Source organism: Phycodurus eques, chromosome 19 (assembly GCF_024500275.1).
Source record: "Phycodurus eques isolate BA_2022a chromosome 19, UOR_Pequ_1.1, whole genome shotgun sequence".
NCBI lineage: Eukaryota > Metazoa > Chordata > Actinopteri > Syngnathiformes > Syngnathidae > Phycodurus > Phycodurus eques.
The window spans coordinates 17,614,971-17,641,661 of NC_084543.1; the positions used below are offsets into that span (position 1 = coordinate 17,614,971).

General features: G+C 44.9%; 3 protein-coding genes across 4 annotated transcripts in view; 1 reads left to right on the forward strand and 2 right to left on the reverse strand.

Moving 5' to 3' along the window:
- Window positions 1–2,486: 2,486 nt before the first annotated feature.
- On the reverse strand, window positions 2,487–10,807 carry LOC133417796 (NHL repeat-containing protein 3-like). Its single transcript, XM_061705915.1, has 3 exons — window positions 10,370–10,807; window positions 10,091–10,290; window positions 2,487–5,777 (listed from the first exon to the last, which is right to left on the reverse strand). Exons 1-3 carry the CDS (start codon window positions 10,620–10,622, stop codon window positions 5,178–5,180), a joined length of 1,053 nt encoding a protein of 350 aa, XP_061561899.1. The 5' UTR covers window positions 10,623–10,807; the 3' UTR covers window positions 2,487–5,177.
- A 224-nt stretch (window positions 10,808–11,031) lies between these two features.
- Window positions 11,032–24,355, forward strand: nrbf2b (nuclear receptor binding factor 2b). Its single transcript, XM_061705916.1, has 4 exons — window positions 11,032–11,229; window positions 12,201–12,285; window positions 13,210–13,250; window positions 15,097–24,355. Exons 1-4 carry the CDS (start codon window positions 11,038–11,040, stop codon window positions 15,781–15,783), a joined length of 1,005 nt encoding a protein of 334 aa, XP_061561900.1. The 5' UTR covers window positions 11,032–11,037; the 3' UTR covers window positions 15,784–24,355.
- The window catches only part of reep3b (receptor accessory protein 3b), a 37,374-nt gene continuing 33,882 nt past the window's right edge, over window positions 23,200–26,691 (reverse strand). For both annotated transcript variants that reach the window (XM_061705924.1, XM_061705922.1), the window contains 2 exons: window positions 24,992–25,125; window positions 23,200–24,894 (listed from right to left, as the gene is read on the reverse strand). In XM_061705924.1, coding sequence (XP_061561908.1) covers window positions 24,823–24,894; window positions 24,992–25,125 — 206 coding nt within the window. In that variant the 3' untranslated portion in view covers window positions 23,200–24,822. The remainder of the gene's footprint in view (window positions 24,895–24,991; window positions 25,126–26,691) is intronic.

The window sequence follows — 26,691 nt, forward strand, 5'->3', positions numbered from 1 at the left end:
TTAGGTTTGGAATATTTCAATGGATGCAAATCAAACTCGGGGGACGAGATTTTCCTCTTTCGTCGTCGTCTTTTAGAAGAAAGCGCTCCCTCCTCTTCCGCTTAAACCCCTTTAATACGGCGCATTTAGCAAATGGACAAATTTAACCAGGAAGCGGTCTTTGTTTGGAGAATGGAATCCCTCCTGTGAGCATGGGGAAGGCGTGTGGGAGTTGGCTGTGGGCTTGCCCCATACAGAAGGACTCTAAAGGCACACCCACACATTAAGGATGCTGTCTGCATCCCTGCCATGACATCCAACTGGAGTCTGTCAGCTAAACCGCCAACAAGGCAGAAAGCATAGAGGAAGAGGGCAACAAGAGAACCAGCGGACAACAAAGGCTGCGTGAGAGTGGAAAGTGTGAAGAAAAGGAAGAGCGTGTGAGGAGAATGGACACTCATTTGGGGAGAGGAAAAAAAAAAACTGTGTGTCGGTGGGACCGTCCTGGTGTGCAGAATTGTCTCACTCCTACACTCGCATTCCTCAGTACGAAATGGGAGACAGCAGAATGGACACATGCTTGCTTGCAGCGCACGGGAGCGAAGTGGAGGTACCTGCCGGAAAGCGAGGTGAGGTGTAGGAGGCGAAACTCTTTTCACAGGCTTTGAATGAAATCCAAAAGGGCCGACACAATCCCGGACATTTTTGTTTTTTTTGGGGGGGGGGGGGGGTCTTTATCTCACTGTTTGTGACTTGAATACGTCGCTTTAGAAAGAGATTCAAATGGTATAAGGTTTGGGCGGGTATGTGAAGTCATTTGGGGGGCTCATTTCCCAACCACTTCCGCTTTTCAAAAATAGAAAGTGGGTCACCCTAGTCGTTGTCTTAAAACGCAAACAAACAAAGTGCATCTGCATCAAGTCTTTCCGAGAAACCAGGCACGTGACGGCTGCAGCCGAGCTGACCGCAGATGTTGTCGTCAAGGACCTGCTGCCCTCTAGTGCCGCTTTTTCAAATTTAACCCACACATTGAAAGACCTCCGACTTTCACACATCATTTTAACTCCTATATCCAGCAGCGGAAATAAGTATTGAACACGTCACCATTTTTCTCACTGAATATATTTCCCAAGGTGCTATTGACATTTCATTTTCACCAGGTGTTGGGAACGACCCAAGTGATCCATAAACACAACGCGACTCGAACCAATAAGCTCATCGTGTGAAATGAAACGGAAAAAGTATTGAAGACTAAAATCTATCCATCATCAAAACGGCAATCCAGCGCCTTGTCGGTGCAAATGAATTGCAGACGGTTCAGTCCTAATTGATAGCTTACAAAAAAAAAAAGGTCTCGTTGCCAAGGTGCGAGTCAAGACGCACCTCAAGATGGATAAAGCAACAAACTGTCTCGAGACCATCGCAAACTAATTGTCGCAAAACATAACGACGCCATTGGTTACAGGCGCATATCTAAGCTTCTCGATGTTCCGGTGGGCCATAATACGTAAGTGGGAAGCCAATCATACCACCATGAATTGGATTTCCGACAGAGGAATGCAAAGAATAATCCGAAGAGTTGTCCAAGAGCCGAGGACCACCTGTGGACAGCTTCAAAAAGACCTGGAATTAGCAGGTACTGTTGTCACAAGGAAAACAAGTGAGTCACGCCATGGCCTGTATGCACGATCACCAAGCAAGACCCCATTACTTGGGGGGGGGGGGAACTAAAACATGTCAAAGCTTGTTTAAAGTTTGCTGAACAACATTTGGACAAGACAGTTAAATATTGAGAGCATAGACTCCGGTCGGATGAGAGCAAAATTGAACTGTTCGGATGCAACACCACGTTTGGAGGAGAAATGGCACGAACAACAACTTTTCTTCTTCCGCCTCTTTTGTTTCGTTTCATTTTTGTGCATCTTTTTCTTCCGCAACCACTGTGTCTTCTGAGACGTGCCCAGACAGAGACCATTCCCAGAGGCCAGTTCGTTTAGGTTTGTGAGTAGACACGGCAAGTGATTGCCAGACTGTACTAGATTAGTGCCTAATAATTTCGGGGAAATTACTAGCGTCAGACAAAATCTCAACTTTGTCCTCTCTCTCTCGTCCGGAATGGACCCGTTAAACGCTCGCATTTCCCACTTTAGTCCGACACATGATGTTCTACTTCCCCTTTCGTAAGACTATTTTCCTTCTTTTTGCCATTATTAGTGTTATTTTCTTTCTTTAGTTAGACCCCCTTTGTGTGTTTCCCTCTAGATCCTTTGTAGATGCCATTAAATATACGATAAAAATCCACTCTTGGTTGTATCTGTCTGAGTTTAAGTAAGCCTCTATCATCTAGAACTCCAAATTTCATAAAGTGTAGCAACCATCAGATTACGAGACTGACGTGGTGCCCCTTACGATACAGATGATTACACTTAAAATTCCGCTAAACCGGAAATAACGCAGGCGTCGCTTCCGTCTTATTCTTTTCTCCTAAATGAATGACATTTTTAGTTAACTCTCATATACGCTACAACAGATTAAATTCCCCATTTCTAAATCCAGCAGTTGGTATAAGGTGCATGTCAAGTCCATGAATTACCATCTATTACAAGAACAGAAAGACTGTTCATTGTTAAAATGATAACACCACCAAAAAGCAGTGATTGAGTGTAATCGTCACATATCCCATTGAAGAGTTGTAAAAAAACTAAGCATGAAACATCGTTCAACATGGTGTCTCCGATAACATTTACCATGGGATCTTTAATTGAGATGCCATAAAACATTTAAGACGGGTCAGAGAAGTGCATGCATAGGCAGGCATGAACATCCCGTTCCATTGAACTTTGCAGTGCAAGAAAAACAACACATCGTTAAAGTATTGCCATAATGATATCAAGCAATAATCCACAGACAGTATTTCAAGGCAGAGACAAAACTGAATAATCACAATCACATCATTCGTGTCATATTCACCCACAGATCATAAACCAAAACCAAACCCCACTCACCACTACCGGCGCTGAGTCAAATGGGTGCTGATCTGAAACTACAAAACTAACAAGCAAACGAACTCGGGGCTCCAGAGTGTGACCAATTTGGGCGCACGTGTGCCCTAATGTTTCAACGGTGCCCCTGAAAAAATTTTTTTTAGAGGTCGCACTGGTGCAATGAGGACTGCCCCCCCCGCCCCCATCTGTGAGCTCATTTCAGCTAGCCAGGGGCACCATCAGGGGGTGGCCACGGCCACGTTTGCTGGCCACCCCGCTCGGCAGTGAGTCACATCGATCCAAGTTTCGTCAGCAGAAATGTTCGATCGGTTTTCCGAGGCGTTTACCGTTTTGTTTTTAACCCGTCCTCTTCAGCTGCACGGCCATGCAGAATGGTGGATCTGTGTGCCTTTTGTGCTGGAACAGTTTTGTTGTCCAATACTCCATTTTTTCATTTTATTTCTTTTTTTTTTTTTTTAATTTGACTGTTTATTAAAAATGCACCCGGACAGGCTTGCATTTCTGTTTTTGGCCAATACTGGCCACTCATGCCAGAGTAGCATCTGCCCCATTTGCACACTGACTGAGGAGTATCTGCAACATTTGCACAATCGACATTGTCCCAGATGATCGCACTACTAGTCACGTTAAACTGCATACATTCCTTGACGTCTCGGCGCCCTTCGCACAATGCTCATTGCACCGGACTATTGCAATATTAGTCATTCGAACTGCTCTAAGTGCGAGAGGAGTCTGCATCTTTTTTGCACAATTGTCATTTGAGCTAACTAGCAACCCTTTATTGCTCAGTGACGGTTTTTGTCAAAGTCTTTATGTCTCAAATGTGTTCTCTGTCAATTGACTGTCTGTTGTCGTACTAGAGCGGCTCCAATTACCGGAGACAAATCCCTTGTGTGGTTTTTTTTTTTTGGACATACTTGGCAATACGTCTGGAGATGCCGAAGGAATGGACGGTACATTCGCAGTAGTGGTGGGCAAGTGAAGCCTCATGAAGCACTGAGGCTTTCCTAACAATTGCGCTGAAAATGATACAAAGCTTCAGGACTTGAGCGACGGTGCCATCTGGTGGACAACTGAAGCCGTAGCAACCTCTAAAGAGCACGACTGAAGCACTGGCACTGTTTCCCATGACAGCAATAAAAATTCTGAAAAGTCTGTATGGTCATTCGTGAATTCGTTCATTCATACCAAATAACGATTATATCGTCATTACAATCAAATATGCAGATGCTTCCCCCCCCCCATCATCTAAAACACATTCCAGATTAACCCAAAGAATAAATGAAACAGCTATGCGGGAGTTAGTAATGTTTAAGAACACAATGTGATCAGCGAGGCAAGTTTTATTACAGCCTCATTTGTCATTAAAGTAAAGAGACTGTTTTAATTGCTTCACTGTCTTAACATATTACCGTATTTTCCGGACTATGAACCGCTACTTCTTTTTTTTTCGCGCTCTAAACCCTGCGGCAACCAATGCGACGATGCGGTTAAAATAGGGATCATATATAAATGCTGAAAACATCATCCCTTTCTGAGGTCTGCCAGTGGATCTTAAAAGCGTGGAGCGGTGTGAAAGAATCTACGATCGCCAACGGATCTCGAAAAGGCTGGACTGCTACGTGAGGAGAACAGCACAACTTCAGCGGTAACTGTGCCTCGAGATGAAAATGGCGTTGAGAGCGAGAAATGGTTGAGATGTTCTGAGGGTCTTCAACTCCGACACTGAAGACGACGACTTCAGTTGTTTCAGTGAACAGGAGGAGGTGCACTAAAAACAATGACTTTTCTGTTTAACAGGCACTGTTTGGAAACAATTAAGGTACGTAAATAAACATTTACAAAATCTGTGTAAATGTCTAATTTCACATCGTATACATCCACGGCATATAGTCTGGTGCGGCTAATGTATGTTCAAAAAAATAAATACATTTCTACAAATTTAGTGGGCGAGGCTTGTATTCCGATGCGCTCGATAGTCCGGAAGATACGGTACATTTAGACCGGCTAACTTCTTGTTAGACTCGGGAAACTCGAGAAACAAATTGGTAGTCAGCCAGAATCCCCAAACGGGTTGTGTTTGCCCCTAAGGGTTTGACTGCATGGAAACAGCAGGCCATTCTATTTATTTGTCATTTGTTATAATGTTTAATTATTTGGCAATGTTTTCAACTAGGGCAGTTCACTTCTGTTTTATACAAAGCCCCCACCTAGGCTGAAGGGGGTGAACTTCTGTGCCTGCTGGGCACCGATTTCAGCTACATACAGTGCCCCCGACTTCAGGTCCAAGTCAACCAAATGTGGCTTGACGTCATCAGCCAGTTGAATCACACTGACCACCCTGCACTGGCCAATTAAACCTACCGGGGGTGCATCCAGTAGTGAAATCTGGTTGGTGTTGAGCTGGACTACAACAAAATATTTCTTGTCAGGTGTCAAGCGAACAGAGTAAGGTGCATCCTCAGTGAAGCAGCTCCCCCATGATCCCAGCCAGTCCCCCGTAAGGGAGTTAAAGACCTGGATCCTCTTGTTCCCCCTGTCAGCCACCCATACCCTTTGAGCATTGTCGATGGTCACACTGTGGGGGATGTAGAACTGAGCCAGGCCTGGTCCCTTTGCTCCATGCACCCACAACACTTCTTGCTCTTTGGATAATTTGATGAGCCGATTATTCATCCCACCGTCACCGTCCACGATGTAAATTGCCCCGGAGTCATGGACGTAGATCTCAGCTGGCTGGTCAAACTGCAGAGGATTAAGGCCAGAGCCAGCGTTTCCTGGTGTACCAAGCAACTGACAAATACAAGGACGGGGGGGGGGGGGGGGGGGGGGGGAGAAATGGAACAGACTGTTTGAGGTCTCACAGAAACAAGAGCAACCCTGAGAGCACAGACTTGTGCTAAAGCCTAGTCATTTGTCATCTGCAATGTCTGCAAAGGGCTATGATCGAAGATCTTAAGAGTGGAACATTTGAAGTCACGTGCCCCTCAAATCATACAATTCAGAATTCTATAAAATTGTGAGGGAAAGATGCACCTCTAAAGTCATACAAAAACTTCAGAATTCAAAACCTTCATCATGTATGGATGTCTACATGTATGATACAGCTAAAATATCATTGATACATCTAAAATATCCATCCATCCATCCATTTTCCTCCGCTTATCCAAGGTTGGGTCACGGGGTCAGTAGCTTTAGCAGGGACGCCCAGACTTCCCTCTCCCCAACCAATTCATCCAGCTCTTCCGGGGGGATCCCGAGGCGCTCCGAGGCCAGCTGAGAGACATAGTCTCTCCATGGTGTCCTGGGTCATTCCCGGGGTCTATTCCCAGTGGGACGTGCCTGGAACACATCACCAGGGAGGCGTCCGGGAGGCATCCGAATCGGATGTCCCAGCCACATCATCTGGCTCCTTTCAATGTGGAGGAGCAGCGACTCTACTCTGAGCTCCTCGCGGATGACCGAGCTTCTCACCCTATCGCTAAGGGGGAGCCCGGACACCCTGCTGAGGAAACTCATTTCGGCCGCTTGTACCCGAGATCTTGTTCTTTCGGTCATGACCCACAGCTCGTGACCAAAGGTGAGGGTAGGAACGTAGATCGACCGGTAAATTCAGTCCGCATCACTGCAGACGCTGCACCGATCCGCCTGTCAATCTCCCATTCCATTCTCCCCTCACTCGTGAACAAGACCCCAAGATAATTGAACTCCTCCACTCGGGGCAGGATCTCAACCCCGACCTGGAGAAGGCACCCCACCCTTTTCCGACTGAGGACTATGGTCTCATTATTGGAGGTGCTGATTTTCATCCCAGCCGCTTTACACTCGGCTGCGAACCGCTACAACGGGATTTGAAGGTCACAGCTAGATGAAGCCATCAGAAGCACATCATCTGCAAAAAGCAGACACACAATGCCGAGGCCTCCAAACCGGACACCCTGTACATCTTGGCTGTGCCTAGAAATTCTGTCCATAAAGGTAATGAACAGAATCGTGACAAAGGGCAGCCTTGGTGGGGTCCAATTCCTACCGAAAACGTGTCCGACTTTCTGCCTGCAATGCGGACCAAACTCTGACACGGGTCGTACAGGGACCGAACAGCCTGTATCAGCGGTTCCCCGTAGTCCCAAAGCACTCCCCGAGGGACACGGTCGAACGCCTTCTCCATGTCCACAAAACACACGTAGACTGGTTGGGCGAACTCCCGTGCACCCTCGACGACGGTGTAGAGCTGGTCCACTGTTCCACGGCCAGGACGAAAACCACTCTGCTTCTCCTGAATCTGAGATTCGACTTCCCGAGGGACCTTCCTCTCCAGCACCCCTGAATTGACATTACCAGGGAGGCTGAGGAGTGCGATTCCCCCTGTAGTTGGAACACACCCTCTGGTCCCCCGGTAGAATTGAGGAGGTCTTCCAAGTATTCTCCCCACCGACTCACAATGTCGTTGGTGGACACCAACGGGTTCAGGGATAACCGCCACGACAGCCACCGACCACCATACGGCCACAACTCCGGTCGCCCGCGTCACCAATGGAGGCGCGGAACATGGTCCACTCGGGAATCAATGTCCCCCCCCCCCCTCCCCCGGAACATGAGCAAAGTTCTGTCGGAGGTGGGAGTTGAAACTCCTTCTGACAGGGGATTCTGCAAGACGTTCCCAGCAGACCCTCACAATACGTTTGGACCGGCATCTTCCACCACCATCGGAGCCAACTCACCACCAGGTCGTGATCAGTTGACAGTTCCGCCCCTCTCTTCACCCGAGTGTCCAAGACATGCTGCCGCAAGTCCGATGACAATACCACAAAGTCGATCATCGAAATGTGACCCAGGGTTACCTGGTGCCAAGTACACGTGTGGACCACCGTTATGCTTGAACATGGTGTTCGTTATGGACAATCCGTGATGAGCACAGAAGTCCAATAACAGAACACTGTTCGGTTCTGATCGGGGAGCCGTTCCTCCCAATCACGCCCTTCCAGGTCTCACTGTCATTCCCCACGTGAGCATTGAGGTCCCCCAGCAGCACAATGCAGTCCCCAGCGGGAGCGCTCTTCAGCACCCCCTCTAAAGACTCCAAAAAGGGTGAGTACTCTGAACTGCTGTTGAGTGAACAACAAACAACAGTCAGGACCCGTCCTCCCACTCTGCGAGGAATGCATCCCCGAGGAAGGGGGGCAAGAGCTGGCGCTAAAGTAAAGTGAAGTGAGCGAGAGAGAGAGAGAGGACTAAACGAGATCGGAGATTTGAACCATTTCTTTTGTATTTAGGTTACTCGCCAACAGACGAACTAAGGGTTTTTAGATTGACCCTCATATTGGTCAGTGAAGACTTCAATCCTGTTCCTCTCTCTCATCGACCAACAACTTCACACAACACGTAGACTGCGTAACAAGAAGGAATCAATTTGAGTAATAAGTAATTGCTTCATGTGAGGATCAACGTTGTGTTCAAATAAACAGACCCAGATTTCACACTAAGTAAATTTGTGAGTAAATCGGGAGATCGTCATTATTTCAGTATGAACACTTTTAGGACATTTTTGTTGGGTGGTCTGCAATACGAAAATCACCAGTATGCATTCGTATTTACGGAGATTATTTGGGTTTCAGACCTACTTAGTGCTGGGCGATTCATCGAGAAGCTTGATTTGATCGATATTTTGTTAATGATCCATATGGAAAAAGGGGAACATCGATTGTATTTTTTCGCTCGTCCGCAAGACTTGGGATGACGAAAACAGGCGTATCGGTGTAAAATCACCTGAAGATGAAGCACGTTATCGAGCGCGTGCATGTAATAATGTACGTATCACACTAAGGAGTGCCGTTCCTGTAACGTAAACAAAACAATGCCGTGGACCGTGTAGCGATCGTGGTGGCAGTTGAAGCACTTGTGTCTTCGAGTTTGCTCCATGGTTGGGGCACGAAGATAACAAGATGGTAGTTTGCCGATCAGACGAGATAGAAAGTGCTTCAGGGGCTTGTTTACGTTAGCATTTAGCTTTGTCGAGTGAGCAATCGCACAAAGTTTCACCGTGGGTCGCTGTCTGAGCGACACAGCCGTGTTTGTTCAATGTGGTGTTCTCAACAATCAGTCTTATAGTTCCCTTTTTATTCACTTTATTTACAGATCACCGCATTGTATTTATTCAACACGACGTCACGTTTCCCCTTCTTGATCCCCGGCAGACTGGGCTTGTTTGAGTGCATTGCTGCCACCTATGGGTTAAGTAGTGAACACCTACAACAGAGCCAAACCATAAGAAATACAATAAAATAAATATCTATCCTCTAAACTGCTAATCCTCACTAGGGTCGCGGGTGTGCTGGCGCTTCTCTCATCTGACTTCAGGTGTGAGGGGGGGGGCACACCCTGAACTGGTCACCGGCCAATAACAAACATTGATCCCATTATTTAATAAGGATTACAATAATAGAGTGATGCTCGTGTTATGCAATTGAACAATATGCAGCATTATTTCATCCCATTACAAAATGTATACTGCAATAACTCTATAGCTCAATAATTCTCGAGATCTACAAAGACACCTTCTCTGCACTTTTCCATCAACATCCTCAAGGCAAACTGTCTAGCCACACTCTCCCCTACCACCAATAATTTAAACCCTGCCGCTAAACTTCTAGCCTTACTGCCTTTCCACCTGGTCTCCTGGACACACAATATATCAACCTTTCTCCTAATCATCATGTCAACCAACTCCCGAGATTGCCCTGCCATAGTCCCAACGTTTAAAGTCCCCACATTCTGTTCTAGGCGCTGTGCTTTCCTCTTCTCTTTCTGCCGAAGACCCCACATTCCAACTCGCCTTCGTCTTCGACCCACAGTAGCTGAATTTCCAACGGCGCCCTGCAGGTTGAGATCTCAAGTCACATCGACTATTAGGGGGGGGGGGGGGGGAATTGTGATATCAAATTTAGGTCAGCACTAGACCTACTGTGATGTATTTTTTTTTTTAAATTATCTCCCTAAATTATTGTCATGATACAATACAAGAATACAAACATGAAAACACTTCGGGCAGTGGTGGTGATCGAATAGACAATAAGCACCTAAATTAAATAATAGATCCAAGTGGTCACCTGCAGAAGATTCCCTGACGGCGAGTACTGTTTGATGCAGTGGCCATACGGACCTTTTCCCACATCTGTGATCCAGACAGTCGGGTTTGACATGGCATCTGCTAAAAATATACCGTGGGGCATCTCTAAGGTAGTTGTATTCCAGGACATGAGGAAATCGCCTTCTGTTGTAAACACCAGCACCTTGGGCACCTTGTCACCTAAAGCGGGAGCACGCCAACACCATCTTGACATAAATGACAGGAAAAGATGTCTGCTCGTCATCGGGAGTTACTGTACCTCTCTGTGCCACATACACAACACCGGCGTACTGGTTGACAGCCACTCCAAACACATTCCCAGAGAAGAGTTCAGGGTTTTTGGGCCAGTTCAGGTCCAGTTTGTACAGTGGCCTGCCCAACAGCTGGTAGTCCTGTTTTAGGATGGGGCTGCCAGCCTGCTGGGGGCTGAAGACGTCGTACAGAACCATCATGAGAAACAACAATGACACCATACTGGTCAATATCACGCACGTGTAGCTTCCGCTTTTCATGACTGTCGTCTACGGTACGACGCGGGCAATATTCAAAGCACCGAGCGAGCAAATATGCAGCAGCGCAGACGGTTTAACGGAGCTGGACAATTAATAACTGTAATGCAAATCGGGCGCCGCCGTTGACGATTGAATTTAACTTCCTGGTGAGTCTGCGACACAAACAAACGCGTCAACCGCACAGTCGTATGATGTCGTGCGCAATTGACTTCCGTGCGAGCCCACGACATAAACGGACCCGCACTAACTTATCGAGCCCGTTGTATTAAACAATACACGATAAGATACGACCACGGAATCATGAAATACAATTACAATATTCATGTGCTCGAGGCCCCCTTCCATCGTAATATTTCAATACGTATCTTTTATTTTGTAAGGGAAACAATTGTACTTCCGGTATTTTCTCGACGCTATGAATTGTAACGTACCGTTGTCGGTAGAAGCGACTGTGCCGCCGACAGGAATTGTCTTATTCCGTCGTTATTTTCTTCAGGTTTGCGACTCAGTTCGAATGACAATCCAAGAGGGACAGACACACCGTTCATGTAGTGAAAACCATCGAAGTATTGGCTGCATGGAGGTCGTCGACAGTCCGCTTAATCTCGTAAGTTTGGCTCGTGATGTTGCAATAGCAGGCTAACGTTACTGTTCATTGCAATGCTAAGCTACGTTAGCTCCCCTCACAACACCCATTCGCGCTTGTCGTGTTTTGTCGTGCCCGCCGCCCGCTAACGTCGACATGCTACACGCCTCATACAGCTTGGCGTTCCGCTCGGCAAAATGTAGCTTTCGTACATTTATGGTGCGGTTCAGTTGCACAAAGTTTGCTCGTCGTCCTGTGACCTATGCGTTTGCCCCGAGGAAAGACTTTTTTTTTTTTTTTATGGACGTGTTAATGAGTTGGCATGTCGACGAACTGCGCATGCGTATTTGAGCGTCTTAAGTGAAGGCGTTCGAAAGTACTTAAAACAGTATATCGCCGTGTGCCACTACAGTTTTCCCAAAGATATGTTTAGAGATTATAGAACAATGTTTTTACGAAGTGAAATTACGCAAAACAACATCTCCATGACTGAGGCAGATGCAATTCACATCTCGATACATTATGAACTGGCAGGAAGTAAATCCAGTCATGAATGTATCCACTTTTTGTGACATTTTTGTTTGTTGGCGTGCGGTGAGATTTTTCAATGATAAAATATGTTCCTTGGCTCCATAAAGGTTGGAAATCACTGCTCATTCGCAATATATATTGCAGGTTTTTAAAAAATAATAATAATAATAAATACCCCAATATTGTGCAGCCCTACTATGCAGTCACTCAAATTAATATTTGGTAGTCCAAAAGTACCAGACAAATGTTTGGACACACTTTCTCATGTGTGTCCACCAAACCAGTGTAGAAATTAGAGGGGGGGGGGGGGCGTATTTATACACTTAAATGTACATTGCGATGTGCACCGTTAACATGAAGAATCCAATTTATGTTGTGATATGAATTTTAGGTCAGCCCTACCTTAATCAGTCCCTCCTGGTGTGTGTGTGTGTGTGTGTCGTCGATACATGCTTCCTCAGGCCCATCAGCAGTGCAGGAAGGCAGATCGTTTGCTTGCTGCTGGAAAATATGAAGAGGCAATTTCATGCCATGGCAAAGCAGCAGGTAGGCCGTGTGCCCGTCAAGGCGATGCATTTATTATACTATTCAAAAGACTGTGTGCCAAATGAGTTCATTTTTATCGGCGGTTTTTCTAACCCCCCCCCCCCCCCCCAAAATAGTCAAGTCATTTACCGCGAACGCCATTTTTTTTTCGATTACCCATTCGACGAGCGTCTCTTTTTATTGAACAAAAACAACACGACACAAATGGTTTTCCAAGGTTACTCAAAATACAGTCTTCCGTGCGCGACCATTTAATGGACCCCAATACATTGTGAAGACCTTTTTAAAATATATATATGTATTGTTTGTATTACATTTTTGAGATCTTTCCTCGAAAAAATGCTTGTCAAAAAGCGTTGTTACCAAAATGACATGTTAACACAATATTCCCCCTTTAATTATTGCCTTACCAACTCTCTCATCAGTTGAAATATAAGTGTGTGGATAGTTAGTATGTTTTTTTTTTTTTTTTTTTTAGCTATAAGATCCCCCCCCTTTTTTTTTAAATTTTTTTTTTTTATATAAATGTTTAGAAAAGGGTAGAAAACGGCCTTCCTGAAGTCCGCTCCCTTGATTAGGCTCAGTTGGAAAACTCATTTTAAATCCTGTTTGAGATTTATGTCAGTGACCTAAACCGACACACACTACAACTCAAATATTTACACATGATTTAATTAATACAAAGTAATAATTTGGAACACGGTGTAGAATAAACCTAACACAACCAAAATGACATTTTTGCTTTTGATTCCTTTTTGACGTCGTCGTCAGTTGGTCTTCGTAGATTTTTATAAGCAGGGAGGCGAGCTTCACTTCGGAAAAATGCACATTGATAGCATACGTGATGAAAATTGTCAAATCATTAACAGTATTAATAATACTCTCATGAAAAAGAGTGCGTTCAGAACATGGTCTCTTTTACAGAACTTCTGACAGAAGCAAAGAAGACAACAGACTGTAAACAGGTGAGCCTTTTGTTTGAACGCTTTGCCAGACCAAATAAAAACAAAACGGGAAAAGTAGGATAGGCTACTTTGGCATCAGCATCGTCTCAATATTTATCATAGACAGTGAAGTCCGGTTTCTCGACTGAATAGGACAGCAGTCTCCTACCCTTGTGACACCGAGATGTGTGCAACTAAGGTTACATTTACGTAAATAATAGAGATCCGATGAGTCTTTCCTGGAGTGGGGGGGGGGGGCTCGGCGTCATAGGCCGTTTCGTACTCCTTGAACGCTGGCAGCTAGATCCATTCCACACATCCGCATACAGATGGAATTGTGAATATTAACTCCGCGGCGGACTAATATGCGGCCTGAGGTTCCGGGCCAGCGCGCTCGAAGTCACAGGAATCGTCGGGTCGGCGTGCGTACGCGGCGGCCATGTTGGGAAGGTCGTCGTGACCACGAAGGCGGCGGCGCCGTGCTACTCTTGTTTACATTTAGACGAACAAAAACAACAGCTTTCATGTGTTGTAGTATTTGCCTGGCACCGTCTGCCCAAACGTGGACATTTCAGCTCACTTATAATTTGAGAAATGTTGGTAGTTTTGACTGTGCATACACGCACACATTTTATTTTGTATTATGATGATTATTTTTTTCAATTGATGTTCATGCTGTGGTAAAACAATCAGAAGGTGCTCACTATTTACTCAGTACTTGAGTAATAATTTCACGGCGTACTTTTTACTCTGAAGTAATTTTTTTGGAGGACGACTATTTATTTTACTCGAGGACAATATTTGGCTACTCTAGCCACCTCTGGAGCGGACATCCTCTATTGCTACTCTTGCGTTGAAGCGGCGTCGTATTTGTTGCGCTGGTCTTTTGTATTTTTGCGTTGAGGTGCAGCCGGTCGGGGGGCCCTGGTTGTGGTCCAAAGTAGAACCGTGAAGCACACTTAACATCGGCGACAAGAGCTGATCCGCTAGTACGTTTTGTATTCATTAGGAAACGCGGTTACAATTATCGACTTAGTTTTCTAATGTCCGTGTTAAATGTATGAAGCGACGCTAGGGATTATGTCACAACACAGAATGAACTAACTTCCAATTCAGAACTGGCCAATAAAAACAGAAAAATATTGTACTTACTATTTTCCTGGAGAATGCATTGGGGATTAGCCTTTGAAATTGGTTATAGTGAAACAATGATTGGCGTGAATTCTTTTTCAGAATGAGAGTGCTTAAAGAGGAGGATGCTAATCATGTGGCACAGCTTGAAGCTGGCCTCAGGTGCAGGTGCAGGTGGGCCTGGCTCGAGTTGGAGGCCAAAACAAAAAAAGCAAAGAAATGAGGCAAATTGAATTTGAATCTTAAATTTGCCCATCAACGTGTACTTGAGCGGTGTCGATAAATGTTTTTCTGCGTGAAGAAAATGTGTCGCTGTTGCCGTATTGGACTCTTAAGTCTTCCAGATTTCCTAATTTATGTAAAAATCAAAAAGATTGTCTGCGGGGGGCCGGGGGATCCCCACCAGACCGACCACCCCTACGATGTTTTTTTTTTTTTTTGGATCACCTTTTTCATGCCTTTGGTGTTTGCGTGTCTGCTTAATTGGCGGCAGGCCAGCTATGGCCCGCGGGCTGCTAGTTGCTGACCTGCAGTTCAAACTTTGGTGGCAGCCTGCGCTCGACTGAGCGGCTGAGTTTTTTGCTCTTTAGTTCCGATGCACAGTACCTTTTGTAAAAGTGGTTTGAAAAATAAGAATAATGCTGGTCATGTGTTGGATGGCGTAATATTGCTTCAATGGTTGTGTGGTCTTACTTCAGCTACGATTGGCTAGACTGTTGATCCTGTGATGTTGCAGGCTCGTGTGTCCATGGAGTTGCAGAGGGAGAGGCATATTAAACAGCAGGATCTTATCCAGGAGCGCTGGAAGAGGGAAGCCCGTCGGGAGGCCACAAAAACCCGACCTGGCGCAGTACCACCATGTACCCTCCTCATGCCATCCCAGTCAGCAGACCAGACCCAAATCACGCCCACCCCATTAGCTTTAGTGTGTGCGGGAGGTATGGAGAGAGAGTACGACACTCTACTCTACCAGCTTCAAACTCGACAGGTCGGAACCCTCCAAACCATGACACCCTGTCCTGGCTCCAAGACCACCAAAGATGACAAAACTCGCCTGGAAGAACAACAGACCACAATTGAAGACCTGAGGCGCCTAGTCAACCATCTGATGGATGAGAACCAGCGGCTCACCTCTGAGAACGAGCGGCTACAATCCGAGAACACCCGACTGCGGGCCGAGGCCACGGATGTTGTGGAGCGCTCTGAGCTCTGGGTGCTCCCTCAGGCTGGGGGCACCCTGGCGACAGGGAACAACCAGGAGAGAAAAAGCACAGGGAAAGGAAAGGAGATAGCAATCCCTCAGCTGCCCCCACTGGAGATGCCTGCTCAGGAAGATCTATGTTTGGATGACCTGCCTCCTCTGGAGCTGCCAGAGGACCTCCAAAACGAGCTACAGGAGCTGCTGGACAAAGACAAACTGTGATAAACGCTTTTTCGCTGCCTTTTTATTCCATACAACACAAGACTTCAGGGTTCAACCCGATTTGCTTCTTTTCGGTTCGGACGCCGAAATGTGTGGCACAGAGTACTCGGAAGGACGCCAGAGCCTCCAGGCCTGGTTCAGCTTCACAGGTATGATCAGACAAAAGAAGTACAGCTAGTGGAATTGAATCATCAGAGGCCCGATCAACCTTCTCCAAACTGTTCTCTACTTCTTCATTTTCATATGAGAGTGGTCACTGAATGATGTTTAGTCGAGCACCTAAAATAACTCGAGATTTGTTTATTTTGAAGCTTAATTGTGAAGATGAAGTACCTTTTGAAATTCCACTCACGGTACACCAGCCAAAACGGCCAGTATATTTACTGCTACTATTCGTTCACTCTTACAATTGCCGTGAAAAAGTATTGGCCCTATTCCCAGTCTTGTATTTCTGCACTTTGATGTTTAAGATCATCAAACAACTGTATATATCAGGCAAATATAACCCAGGTGAAGCTGTTTTTAAATGGTGATTTCATTTATAAAAGACAAAAAAAAAAAAAATTCCTCAATGTTACCTGGCCCTGTGTGAGAAAGTAATGGGCCCCTAAACCTGATAACTGGTTGGGCCATCCTCAGCAGCAACAACTGAAATCAATGGTTTTTTGTTTTGCTAACTGGCAATGAGTTTTTCACATCTCTGTGGAGATATTTTGGCCCACTCTTCCTTGCTGAATTGTTTGAATTCAGCAAAAATTGACGGTTTTCGAACATGAACGGCCTTTTTAAGGTCATGCCGCTGCATTTCAATCGGATTCAAGTCTGGACTTTTGACTTGGCGTCTCCAAAACCTTCATAGAAGTTGACTTGCTGGTGTGTTTTGGATTGTTATCCAGCTGGCGAACCCGAGCGCGCTTCAGCTTGAGGTCACAAACTGATGACTGAATATTCTCCAGGACTTTCTGTTAAAGAGCGGAATTCAAGGTCCCATCAATCACAGCAAGTTGTCCAGGTCCTGAAGGAGCAAAGCAGCCTAAGACGATCACACTACCACCACCACGTTTGACTGTTTGTGATTTCTTGATTGAACTGGTCTGGAGGTAATAGGCTTGGGTGTGATCAGTGACAATTAACCAAAAATTGTGATTAGCCACAATTAATTTGTGGGGTAATTACTTTTTCACACAGGGCCAGGTCACTTTGAATAGTTTGTTTTCCTTAATAAATGAAATCACCGTTTAAAAACAGCATTTTATGTTTACTTGGATTATATTTGTCTAATAAACATTTTTGGGATGATCTTAAAGTGGGGAAACTGCAATTTGAGAAGGGGGGCCAATACTTTTTCGCGGCACTGTATTTCTAAATCCTTGTGTGATTACACGGTGATAAGGTCAAACAGGCCCTCAAAATCCTTTTTTAGGGTTGTCTGTGAGGAGATGGTCGAGAGGCATTAAACCTGATAAATTGTCTTCGGTGTGACTTTGTGCAAAGAATCCTTATAAAAAGACAGTTAGGCCTGTATTTGTGCGTAAGCCTTTTTATTTTATTTCTTTATATACAAATGTGCCTGGGCTTGCACACTTTTCATCTACGCGTACTCTCCCGTCCAGATCTCTGACAGACCCACCGCACGTAAGCTGTAAATGAGTGCGCAAACACCTCGGAGGTGTGACTCATTAAATTCTAAGGCTGGCTGTAAATCATGGAGCACAGAGTTTTCTTGAGACGTGCGACTGTTATTGAAATCCATGAGAAAAATAAAGCACACTTTAAATATAAAATGCTTTACGTGTGTTGTCGGCCAGTCGGGACTTGCATACTGCTCCGGCTAACACACTAACACTTTGAAATAGCCAGCCGGTGCTGATATTTTTCTTTTATTAAATATGGCTACAATGCTCTGATACCTGACTCGCAGCACCCCTTTGATCAGCTCAATAATAAAAAATTAAAACAAATCTTGTCTCTCTACATACATTTGAAGTCACTTATAACGTGTGGCGACATTGTAACAATCCAAACAAAGTGCAATATGATGGTTCACCTTCAAGGGGCTAGTAGGCAGCCTCTGGAGCACATAAGAGAAAAAGTGCTAGCGTTCACCGGAGAATGCACAAAAAGCCAGATTTGACAGGAAACGCCCACCTTTTAGGGTTTCTCCACCCCGAGTGGATACCTGGCATTGAAGGTGTGTTTAAGTGGAGGGGAGAATCTGTGTGGCATCAAACCTGACCGTAATAAAAAAAAAAATAACATGGTTTGGTATTTTCTGGTCATTGATAAAAAAAAAAAAAAAAAAAATTCTCTCTCTTAATTAATTTAATCAGACCCAAAACAAGAGCAGACACAGTTGCTGTTTTTGTCACACGTTAAAAAATAAAATTAAAAACATCTAGAAACATTGCAAGTGAAACGATATAAAAGTGTGCAAATATCAACAAAAAGGGGGAAAATATAAGAAAGTAAAGTAGTCCAATAAATATGATTGACACACAAAATCTACTAATTCTGCTGTGGCAAGATAACACACTCGTAGTCATATAATGTAGTCAAATGTGTTTAGATTAGAAAGGTGTGTCTCAAGACGTTTGTGCCTTGTACAATGTCGTAGCCTTCTAGGTGACGTGACTACAGTAACTGTCGCCATCCGGTGGCCGCATACGGTAGCTGCAGATGGTGGCCCCACACGGTAAAACGCTGTTTAATGCTTGAGATACATACAGATTTTTATAAAAGCACAAAAACGCTGTTTAATTGTAATTGTAGGCACACATAGGCAAACAACCATCCGCGCTCACATTCCCACCTACGGGCAATTTAGAGCCATCAATCAACCTACCGCGAATGTTTTTGGGATGGGGGAGGAAACCAGAGTACCCCGAGAAAACCCACTCCTGTTGTGGAGTTTGCATGTTCTCCCCGTGCCTGCGTGGCTTTTCTCCGGGGTATTAATGAAGACTCATCACCTTGTTTTTACACAATTTTGAAATAAGCACACAAGAAGTTTGCCAGGGGAGTAATTTATTTGTTTTATATACTCCACTGGCAATTTCTTATTTGCTGTATCTAATTTTAATTAGTTAAAATTAGATACAGCAAATTAATTAAGACATTGAAGCATTTCCCTGTGGTCAATTGGCATTTCATAGATTGTGTCAGGGTTCCAAGTCAAGCATTACTTGGTCACTCGCGTTAACACAGCTGGAAATATGTGGAGCTGTTCTGACCATAGATGCGATGACTATCCGCTGTAGCAGACCCGCGACCGACGACGTGCCTACGTGGCGGCCATGCTGGGAAGGTCGATGTTCCCTTCAAAGGCAATGCACGGATATTGAAATAAGTCATAACTTGTTCATTTCGCATCCGATTTTTAAGAGGTTTACTTTTTTTGTCAATGCCAAAGCGTGTGCTATTGTCACATAACATATTGGTCTTTATATATTTTCTTTTCAAGTTTTGGGCTGGCCTTGCCACTGTTTGCCGCAAACAAACGTTATTGATATCAATGTGTTTGTATTGAAATATCATTTGACACAATCAAGTGTGGAAAATAACTTTCATCATGTGGTGTCCGTTTTTATTGACGCAATTCTCAAAGCGTTGATGGATGTTGGCTTCCACTCTCTAACATTGGACAAATCAGGGAGGGGACCGAGGAGGCCAAGGAGCGTCACCGGAAAGAGGACGAAGAACGGCCATTGGCCGTTGCCCCAACCACACACGCCGTAGAGGCATGTGTCTTCGTCGCAATTCTGGCAGAAAGTAGTTATTTCTCTTCATCACCTTTCCCCTCCACAGCGCTGGGGCTACCGAATAGTTTTAGAATCGATTATTCTCCTGATCGTTCCACCGATTATTTGAGTAATATAATAAAAATGGATTTTGCATAATACCACTGCACTTTATAAAATAGTCAACCCCCAATTATTTTTGGGCACTGTAGATTCAAGTATTTACCTGTGCAGTCTATCGTCAGCAGGTGATGCACTGGGACTGTGTCACGGAGGTGGCAGAACGAGGCACCTGTTTTCTGTGAACAGGTCAGAACTGTAACATGCAATAGTTTGTGATGTCTTCAAAATCGCGGTCGAACGTCACAATAAACGCATACAATCGTGCGACAATGATAATAGTTAAGGAAACAGACTCTATAAATGTAAACGGATGTTATGTATGATATAATGTGTTCTAAAGTGTATCGTTGATACTGTTTCCTAAGTGAAGGCATAGGCAACGTTAAGATAGGCCAGGTATTGTGTCGACATTAGAAAGAGGCCCCGGAGCCACCGTAGAGGAGCGGTCACAGTACGGTGCATGAGACGGAATGCAACAGTTTTTGTTTTCTGTTAACAGAATCCCCCTCTCACCCGGTAAAACAAATACAAATAAATGTGTCGCACTTGGATGAGCTCTGCCCTATTATGGTATGTGTAACAAAAATATGCATGTGACGTGCGGGTATTTTTTTTTGTTCACTTGTGGTCGCCATCCTCTCGTTCTTCACTGTACTATTTGTGACTATAAACGTGTGGGGCCTCGTCTGTTGAGTGACGCAGGATTTAGCGAATGAGAGTGTTGAGTTGGCTTTTATTGGCTGAGGATATCGGCTGGCTCTTCGTTGGCTAACTGTTAGCACTGGCTAGCCGTTCGCACTGTTGAGTTTCTCTGGGCATCAGTTGCGGTTGCGCAGCTGGTGGATGAATGTACTTTTTATGTGTTTATTTTTGTTTCTCTTTGTTCAGTGAAACAATTGAAAGAGCACCAGTGGCTGTGTATATCCTTGACCACCTGTGGCGATATTACAGTTCTTTCTAACTCGCGTGGTAGGCAATATTAAATTAGCTAACGATGTTTACAGTATGTGTACAGTCTGGAATCCAATTCTGCTTTGCATTAGATACATTGTACTTTATCTTCTTTCGCCTCCTTGAGCCGTTACCTTATCATGGTGGAGGGGTTTGTGTGTCCCAATGATCCGAGGAGCTAAGTTCTCTGGGGCTTCACGCCCCTGGTAGGGTCACCCATGACAAACAGGTCCTAGGTGAGGGACCAGACAAAGCACGTATCCAAAAATCCCTATGATGAATACAATAAATGAAAATACGTTTACTTTGCCCAGGCGCAGGTCACCGGAGCCCCCTCGGGAGCCAGGCCTGGAGGTGGGGCTCGAAGGCGAGCGCCTGGTGGCCGGGCCTGCACCCATGGGGGCACACCCAGAAAGGGTAATGTGGGTCCCCCGTCCCATGGGCTCACCACCTGTGAGAGGGGCCATAGGGGTTGGGTGCGGTGTGAGATGGACGGTGGCCCAAGGCGGGGACCTTGGCGATCCGATCCCAGGCTACAGAAGCTGGCTCTCGGGACATGGAATGTCCCTTCTCTGGTAGGGAAGGAGCCCGAGTTGGTGTATGAGGTTGAGAAGTTCCAACTAGATATAGTCTGGCTACGCCTCCACACACGGCTTGGGCTCTGGTACCAGTCCTATTGAGAGGGTTTGTACTATTTTCCACTCTGGAGTTTCCTACGGTGAGAGGCACCGAGCAGGTGTAGTTATACTTATTGCCCCCTGCCTCGGCGCCTGTACATTGGGGTTCACCCCGGTGGACGAGACGGTAGCCTCCCTCCCAGGTGGGGGGACGGGTCCTGACTGTTGTTTGTGCCTATGCACCAAACAGCAGTTCAGAGTACCCACCCTTTTTGGAATCCTTGGAGAGGGTGGTGGAGAATCTCAAGTTCACGAGGAGCAGTGTGGTTTTCGTCCTGGCCGTGGAAGGGTGGACCAGCTCTACACGCTCGGCAGGGTGCATGGGAGTTCGCCTAACCAATCTACATGTGTTTTATGGATTTGGAGAAGGCGTTCGACTGTGTGTGTTATGGACGGAAAGTTCAAAAGCCACCATCTGTGATGGTATGGGGCTGTGTTCGTGCCAATGGCATGGGTAACTTGCAAATCTGTGAAGGCACCATTAATGCTGAAAGGTACATACAGGTTTTGGAGAAACCTATGCTGCCATCCAAGCAACGTCTTTTTCATGGGCGCCCCTGCTTATTTTAGCAAGACAATGCCAAACCACATTCTGCACGTGTTAAGACAGCGTGGCTTCATAGTAAAAGAGTGCGGGTACTAGACTGGCCCGCCAGCAGGCCAGTGCAAACTGTAGGCCGGTCCCAAGCCCGGATAAATGCAGAGGATCACAGTTCCATACCGAATCGGTGGTGACCCAGGTTAACAACGTCCGCCACCGGCGCTGTCAACCTGTGCGCCAGTGAAAATTCAGCTACTGTGGGTCGAATTAGAAGAAGAGGTGCAAAGTGGGTTCTTCGGCAGAAAGAGAAGAGGAAAGCACAGAGCCTAGAACTGAATGTGGGGACTTTGAATGTTGGGACTAGGACAGGAAAATCTCAAGAGTTGGTTGACATGATGATTAGGAGAAAGGTTGATATATTGTGTGTCAAGGAGACCAGGTGGAAAGCCAGTAAGGCTAGAAGTTTAGGGGCAGGGTTTAAATTATTTTACCATGGTGTAATTGGAAGAGAAATGGAGTCGGGGTTATTTTAAACAAAGAGTTGGCTAAGAATATCTTGGCACATCTTGTGCAGACGATGTAATCTGAAGGAGGTTACCGACTGTAAGGTAGTGGTAGGGGAGAGTGTGGCAAGACAGCATAGGACGGTGGTGTGTAAAATGACTCTGTGGTGGTGGGGAGGAAGATTAGGAAGACAAAGGCAGAGCAGAGAACCATGTGGTGGAAGCTGAGACAGGACGAATGTTGTGTAGCTTTTCGGGAAGAGGTGAGACAGGCTCTCGGTGGACAGGAGGAGCTTCCAGAAGACTGGAGGCTAGACTCAGGACAGAAGTGAGTATTTGCGAGCAACAGTATGGTTTCATGCCTCGAAAGAGTACCACAGATGCATTATTTGCCTTGAGGATGTTGATGGAAAGGTACAGAGAAGGTCAGAAGGAGCTACATTGTGTCTTTGTAGATCGAGAGAAAGCCTATGACAGAGTACCCAGAGAGGAACTGTGGTACTGCATGCGGAAGTCTGGAGTGGCAGAGAAGTATGTTCGGATAATACAGGACATGTACGAGGGCAGCGGAACAGCGGTGAGGTGTCCTGTAGCTGTGACAGAGGAATTTAAGGTGGAGGTGGGACTGCATCAGGGATCGGCCCTGAGCCCCTTCCTGTTTGCAGTGGTGATGGATAGGCTGACAGATGAGGTTAGACTGATCACAGATCACATTTCAGGATCAATTAAATAAGAAATTCAGGTATTTTCAAAGTGTTAACAGACTTTTTCTTTCAAATGTAGTCATCATTTGCATCAATTATTGTAAACGTTGCTATGCTTTATTTAGCCTTACAAGATATGAACCCTTCGAAACAAAGTTTCCACACACAGTGACACTAATGTCGTTGCCCAGAGAAAACTGGTATGATTTTATTACATTTACAATCCAGTAATCCACAAAAAACATTACCCAAAGCCTGAGCCACACTATTTTAAGTACACGAAGCTTTGGCTTAAAATTAGTCAGTTATGTGCATTGCATTGACACTAATGATGACAAGATTACGACATTTCGGCAAAAGCCAAAAACTGTAACAGCCTATTCGTGTGCTATAAATCATGGCTGCCCGTGAGGGTCTATCTCCCTGCATGGACAGCTTTGCCAAGCAGCCAAAACGCTGTCAAGTCTTCGTAACACGAGCACTATCATTGGTGAGCCTCTTGTTGGGGCTGTTTGTTTATGTTTTTATTTTGAAGGAATAATAAAAGCAACTCTGCCACCAGCTCTCCAAGCATCTATTCTTCCCTAATTTCTTTTAACACACAATTCAATGGTATTGATGATGCTGGAGACCAACTGTATATTTGGATACACTCCAAATACCTCAAAAGTAACTATGAACATGTTCATTGTACTCGACCTGGCAAGAAAATAAAAATTGGATACCGATTTATTGCATGATTTGAGATAATACTCAGGAACAATCTATTCAGTAGGCGTAATAAAAAGCGCTGTCGTCAACCTCCATCCTTGTCTCCATCCGCTGAACCAGTGACAATGTAGCTCATTTTAAATGATACAAAGCCATTAGAGTGGCACGAGGATGTACATCAATAAAATGATTTATCAAAGATGAAACAATTTTGGGGGATTTTTGTGTCCAACTGCATCTACACTACGTAAATATTGAGATGACAAGCAACAAAGCAGCAGCTTAAAAAAAAAAAAAAAAAAAAGCTTTGGATGAGATGCATAAGTAAAAACAGCTATGAGTCATATAAAAGCCCTTCTAATCCAAAATTGAAAAAGAAACATGAATAAAAGCACAATACATGTTAAGGACCTATTACAAGTAAATTGTGTCCAATATGAATGCAAAACTTTTTTTGTTCCCATTTTTCACAAGATGAATTTAACGATCTAAAAATGTTTCCGCTTTCTCAAGCCTTGCTCGCAAATCGCGTCGGCGAGCACTTCTATGCTGAGATAATCCGTCCATCCCATCGGTGTGGCAGAACAAGATGCCGAGAAGACAGCATGATTGTCCGCAATAAAAGGCCACTCTAAAATGTGCACTTAGGGTTACTGTTGTCTCTATTATTGTCAACAATGACAAATGACTTCAAACTTTTTTTTTTTTTTTTTTTTTTTTTAAATTGATGAATTTAACATAAAGGAATTTTGCAACCTCGGCAGGAATGACGTTTTCCGTGGTTCGTCATAAAGCGTCGATCATTTCTCCACCCACATTAGTGAAAGAAACGCGCAGTGGAAAAACACCTATTAGGAAATAAACTCGGCAGACAGATGGATCTAAAATACACACACACACACACACACACGTATAGAGTAGATATAGTCTAGTCACCCATGTTCATATGCCATTTTTAGTGATGTGTGTAGACTTTATCTCCACTGTATATAAATATATTTTGTATATAAAAATATTCAAGACAGATTATCTTTCACGACTCAGCAGTGTATCCGGGAGTGTGTGTGTATTTTGGTGTCAGAAGAAGTCTCTTCACATTCCATAGTTTATGGAGTTCAGCGATGGTCTCTTCTTCCCTTTAATCTTCAGTGATCCATACCGAGCCTAGCGAGAAAACGGACAAATAATAGACACTAGTGCAACAGCTTAGGATCTTATAGTGTTGACTTGGACTTTCTTTCTTCCAAAAGACATCACTTACATCTTTGCGGACTCTGGAACGCATCAGCTTCACACTCTGAGACCGCCGCAGTCCTTTCTGCGAAACAGCCTCATCTTCAGAAAACAGTGGCTCGGTCTCGTCATCGCTCCTGTCGTTCTCGTCATAAAAGTATTCTGAAAACACAGCACAACATCTCAATTAAGGGGCTTTCAAAGTGTGAAGCAGTGAGCCTCCATTCGTGGCTCTGATATTATGCTGCTTATATAGATGAACGGCGGACGTGACTGAGGACAGCATGCGGACGCTAAAGGCACGCCCCCAGTCGGTATATAGCGCCGGTATGTGCATTGTGCAAAACGACATCGGTTTGGCTAAAGACCCCCGAAAATGGCACCGACGAAGAGACGCGCTTTACGAAGCACAGTTTAAACTGCAAGCTATCAGTTACGCGGAGGAACAAGGGAATCGAGCAGCCGCGAGAGAATTCAAGATCAACGAAACCATGGTTCGCAAGTGGAGGAAGCAGGAAAACGAGCTTCGCCAAGTCAAGAAGACGAAGCTGAGTTTCCGCGGAAACAAGGCGAGGTGGCCCGAGTTGGATGACCAACTCGAGCAATGGATTAGTGAGCAAAGAACAGCCGGGAGAAGCGTCACTACAGTCACCATTCGACTGAGGGCAATAACGCTTGCAGAAGAAATGAAAATCGAACATTTTCAAGGAGGTCCGTCTTGGTGCTTTCGTTTTATGAAACGGCGCCATCTATCGCCGGGCGAGTTAGGCCACCATATGTGAACGGATGGTGGATGCCTGGGCTAAGGTATCTGCTTTGACTGTTGTCCGAGCTTTCGCGAAAGCCGGCATCATTGCTGAACAGCCCCCCGGCAACGAGACTGACTCCGACAATGACGAGAGGCAACCCGCCATGTTTGATGGAGAACTTGCCCAGCTGTTCGTTTCGGATACAGAAGATGAGGACTTGGATGGAATACAGAATATTGATGTTAAATACAGAAATAGACCCCGTAACTGAGACTGCGCCTTTTATTATGGTGCGCCTTATGGTCTTGAAAATACGGTACTTAATATAGCTCTCCTAAAATAACCAGTATAGCAACAATTGTAAGACTCATTGCTTGGGATTTGTGAAGTTTTAAATTTCAAATACCTGTGCATCTCAACAAATTAGAAAATTATTAAAACCATTTATTTCTGCAGTAAAATTCCAAGTCAAACTCATATATTTATTAAACATGCAGAAATATTTTAAGTATTTATTTAAATTGTAATGAGTATGGCTTAGAGCTATGGTAATAAAAAAAAATCCTAAAGTCAGTATTTCAAGAAATTTGAATATTGTAAAAAAAAAGTTGAACATTGTAATCTACTAGCGTCCAATCATTGAATCAACTCGAAACACTTAAGTTGATGAGCCACACAATGAAGTTATGGGAAAGAGTAGTGGAGGCTAGACTCAGGACAGGAGTGAGTATTTGCGAGCAACAGTATGGTTTCATGCCTAGAAAGAGTACCACAGATGCATTATTTGCCTTGAGGATGTTGATGGAAAAGTACAGAGAAGGTCAGAAGGAGCGACATTGTGTCTTTGTAGATCTAGAGAAAGCCTATGACAGAGTACCCAGAGAGGAACTGTGGTGCTGCATGCGGAAGTCTGGAGTGGCAGAGAAGTATGTTCGGATAATACAGGACATGTTCGAGGGCAGCAGAACAGCGGTGAGGT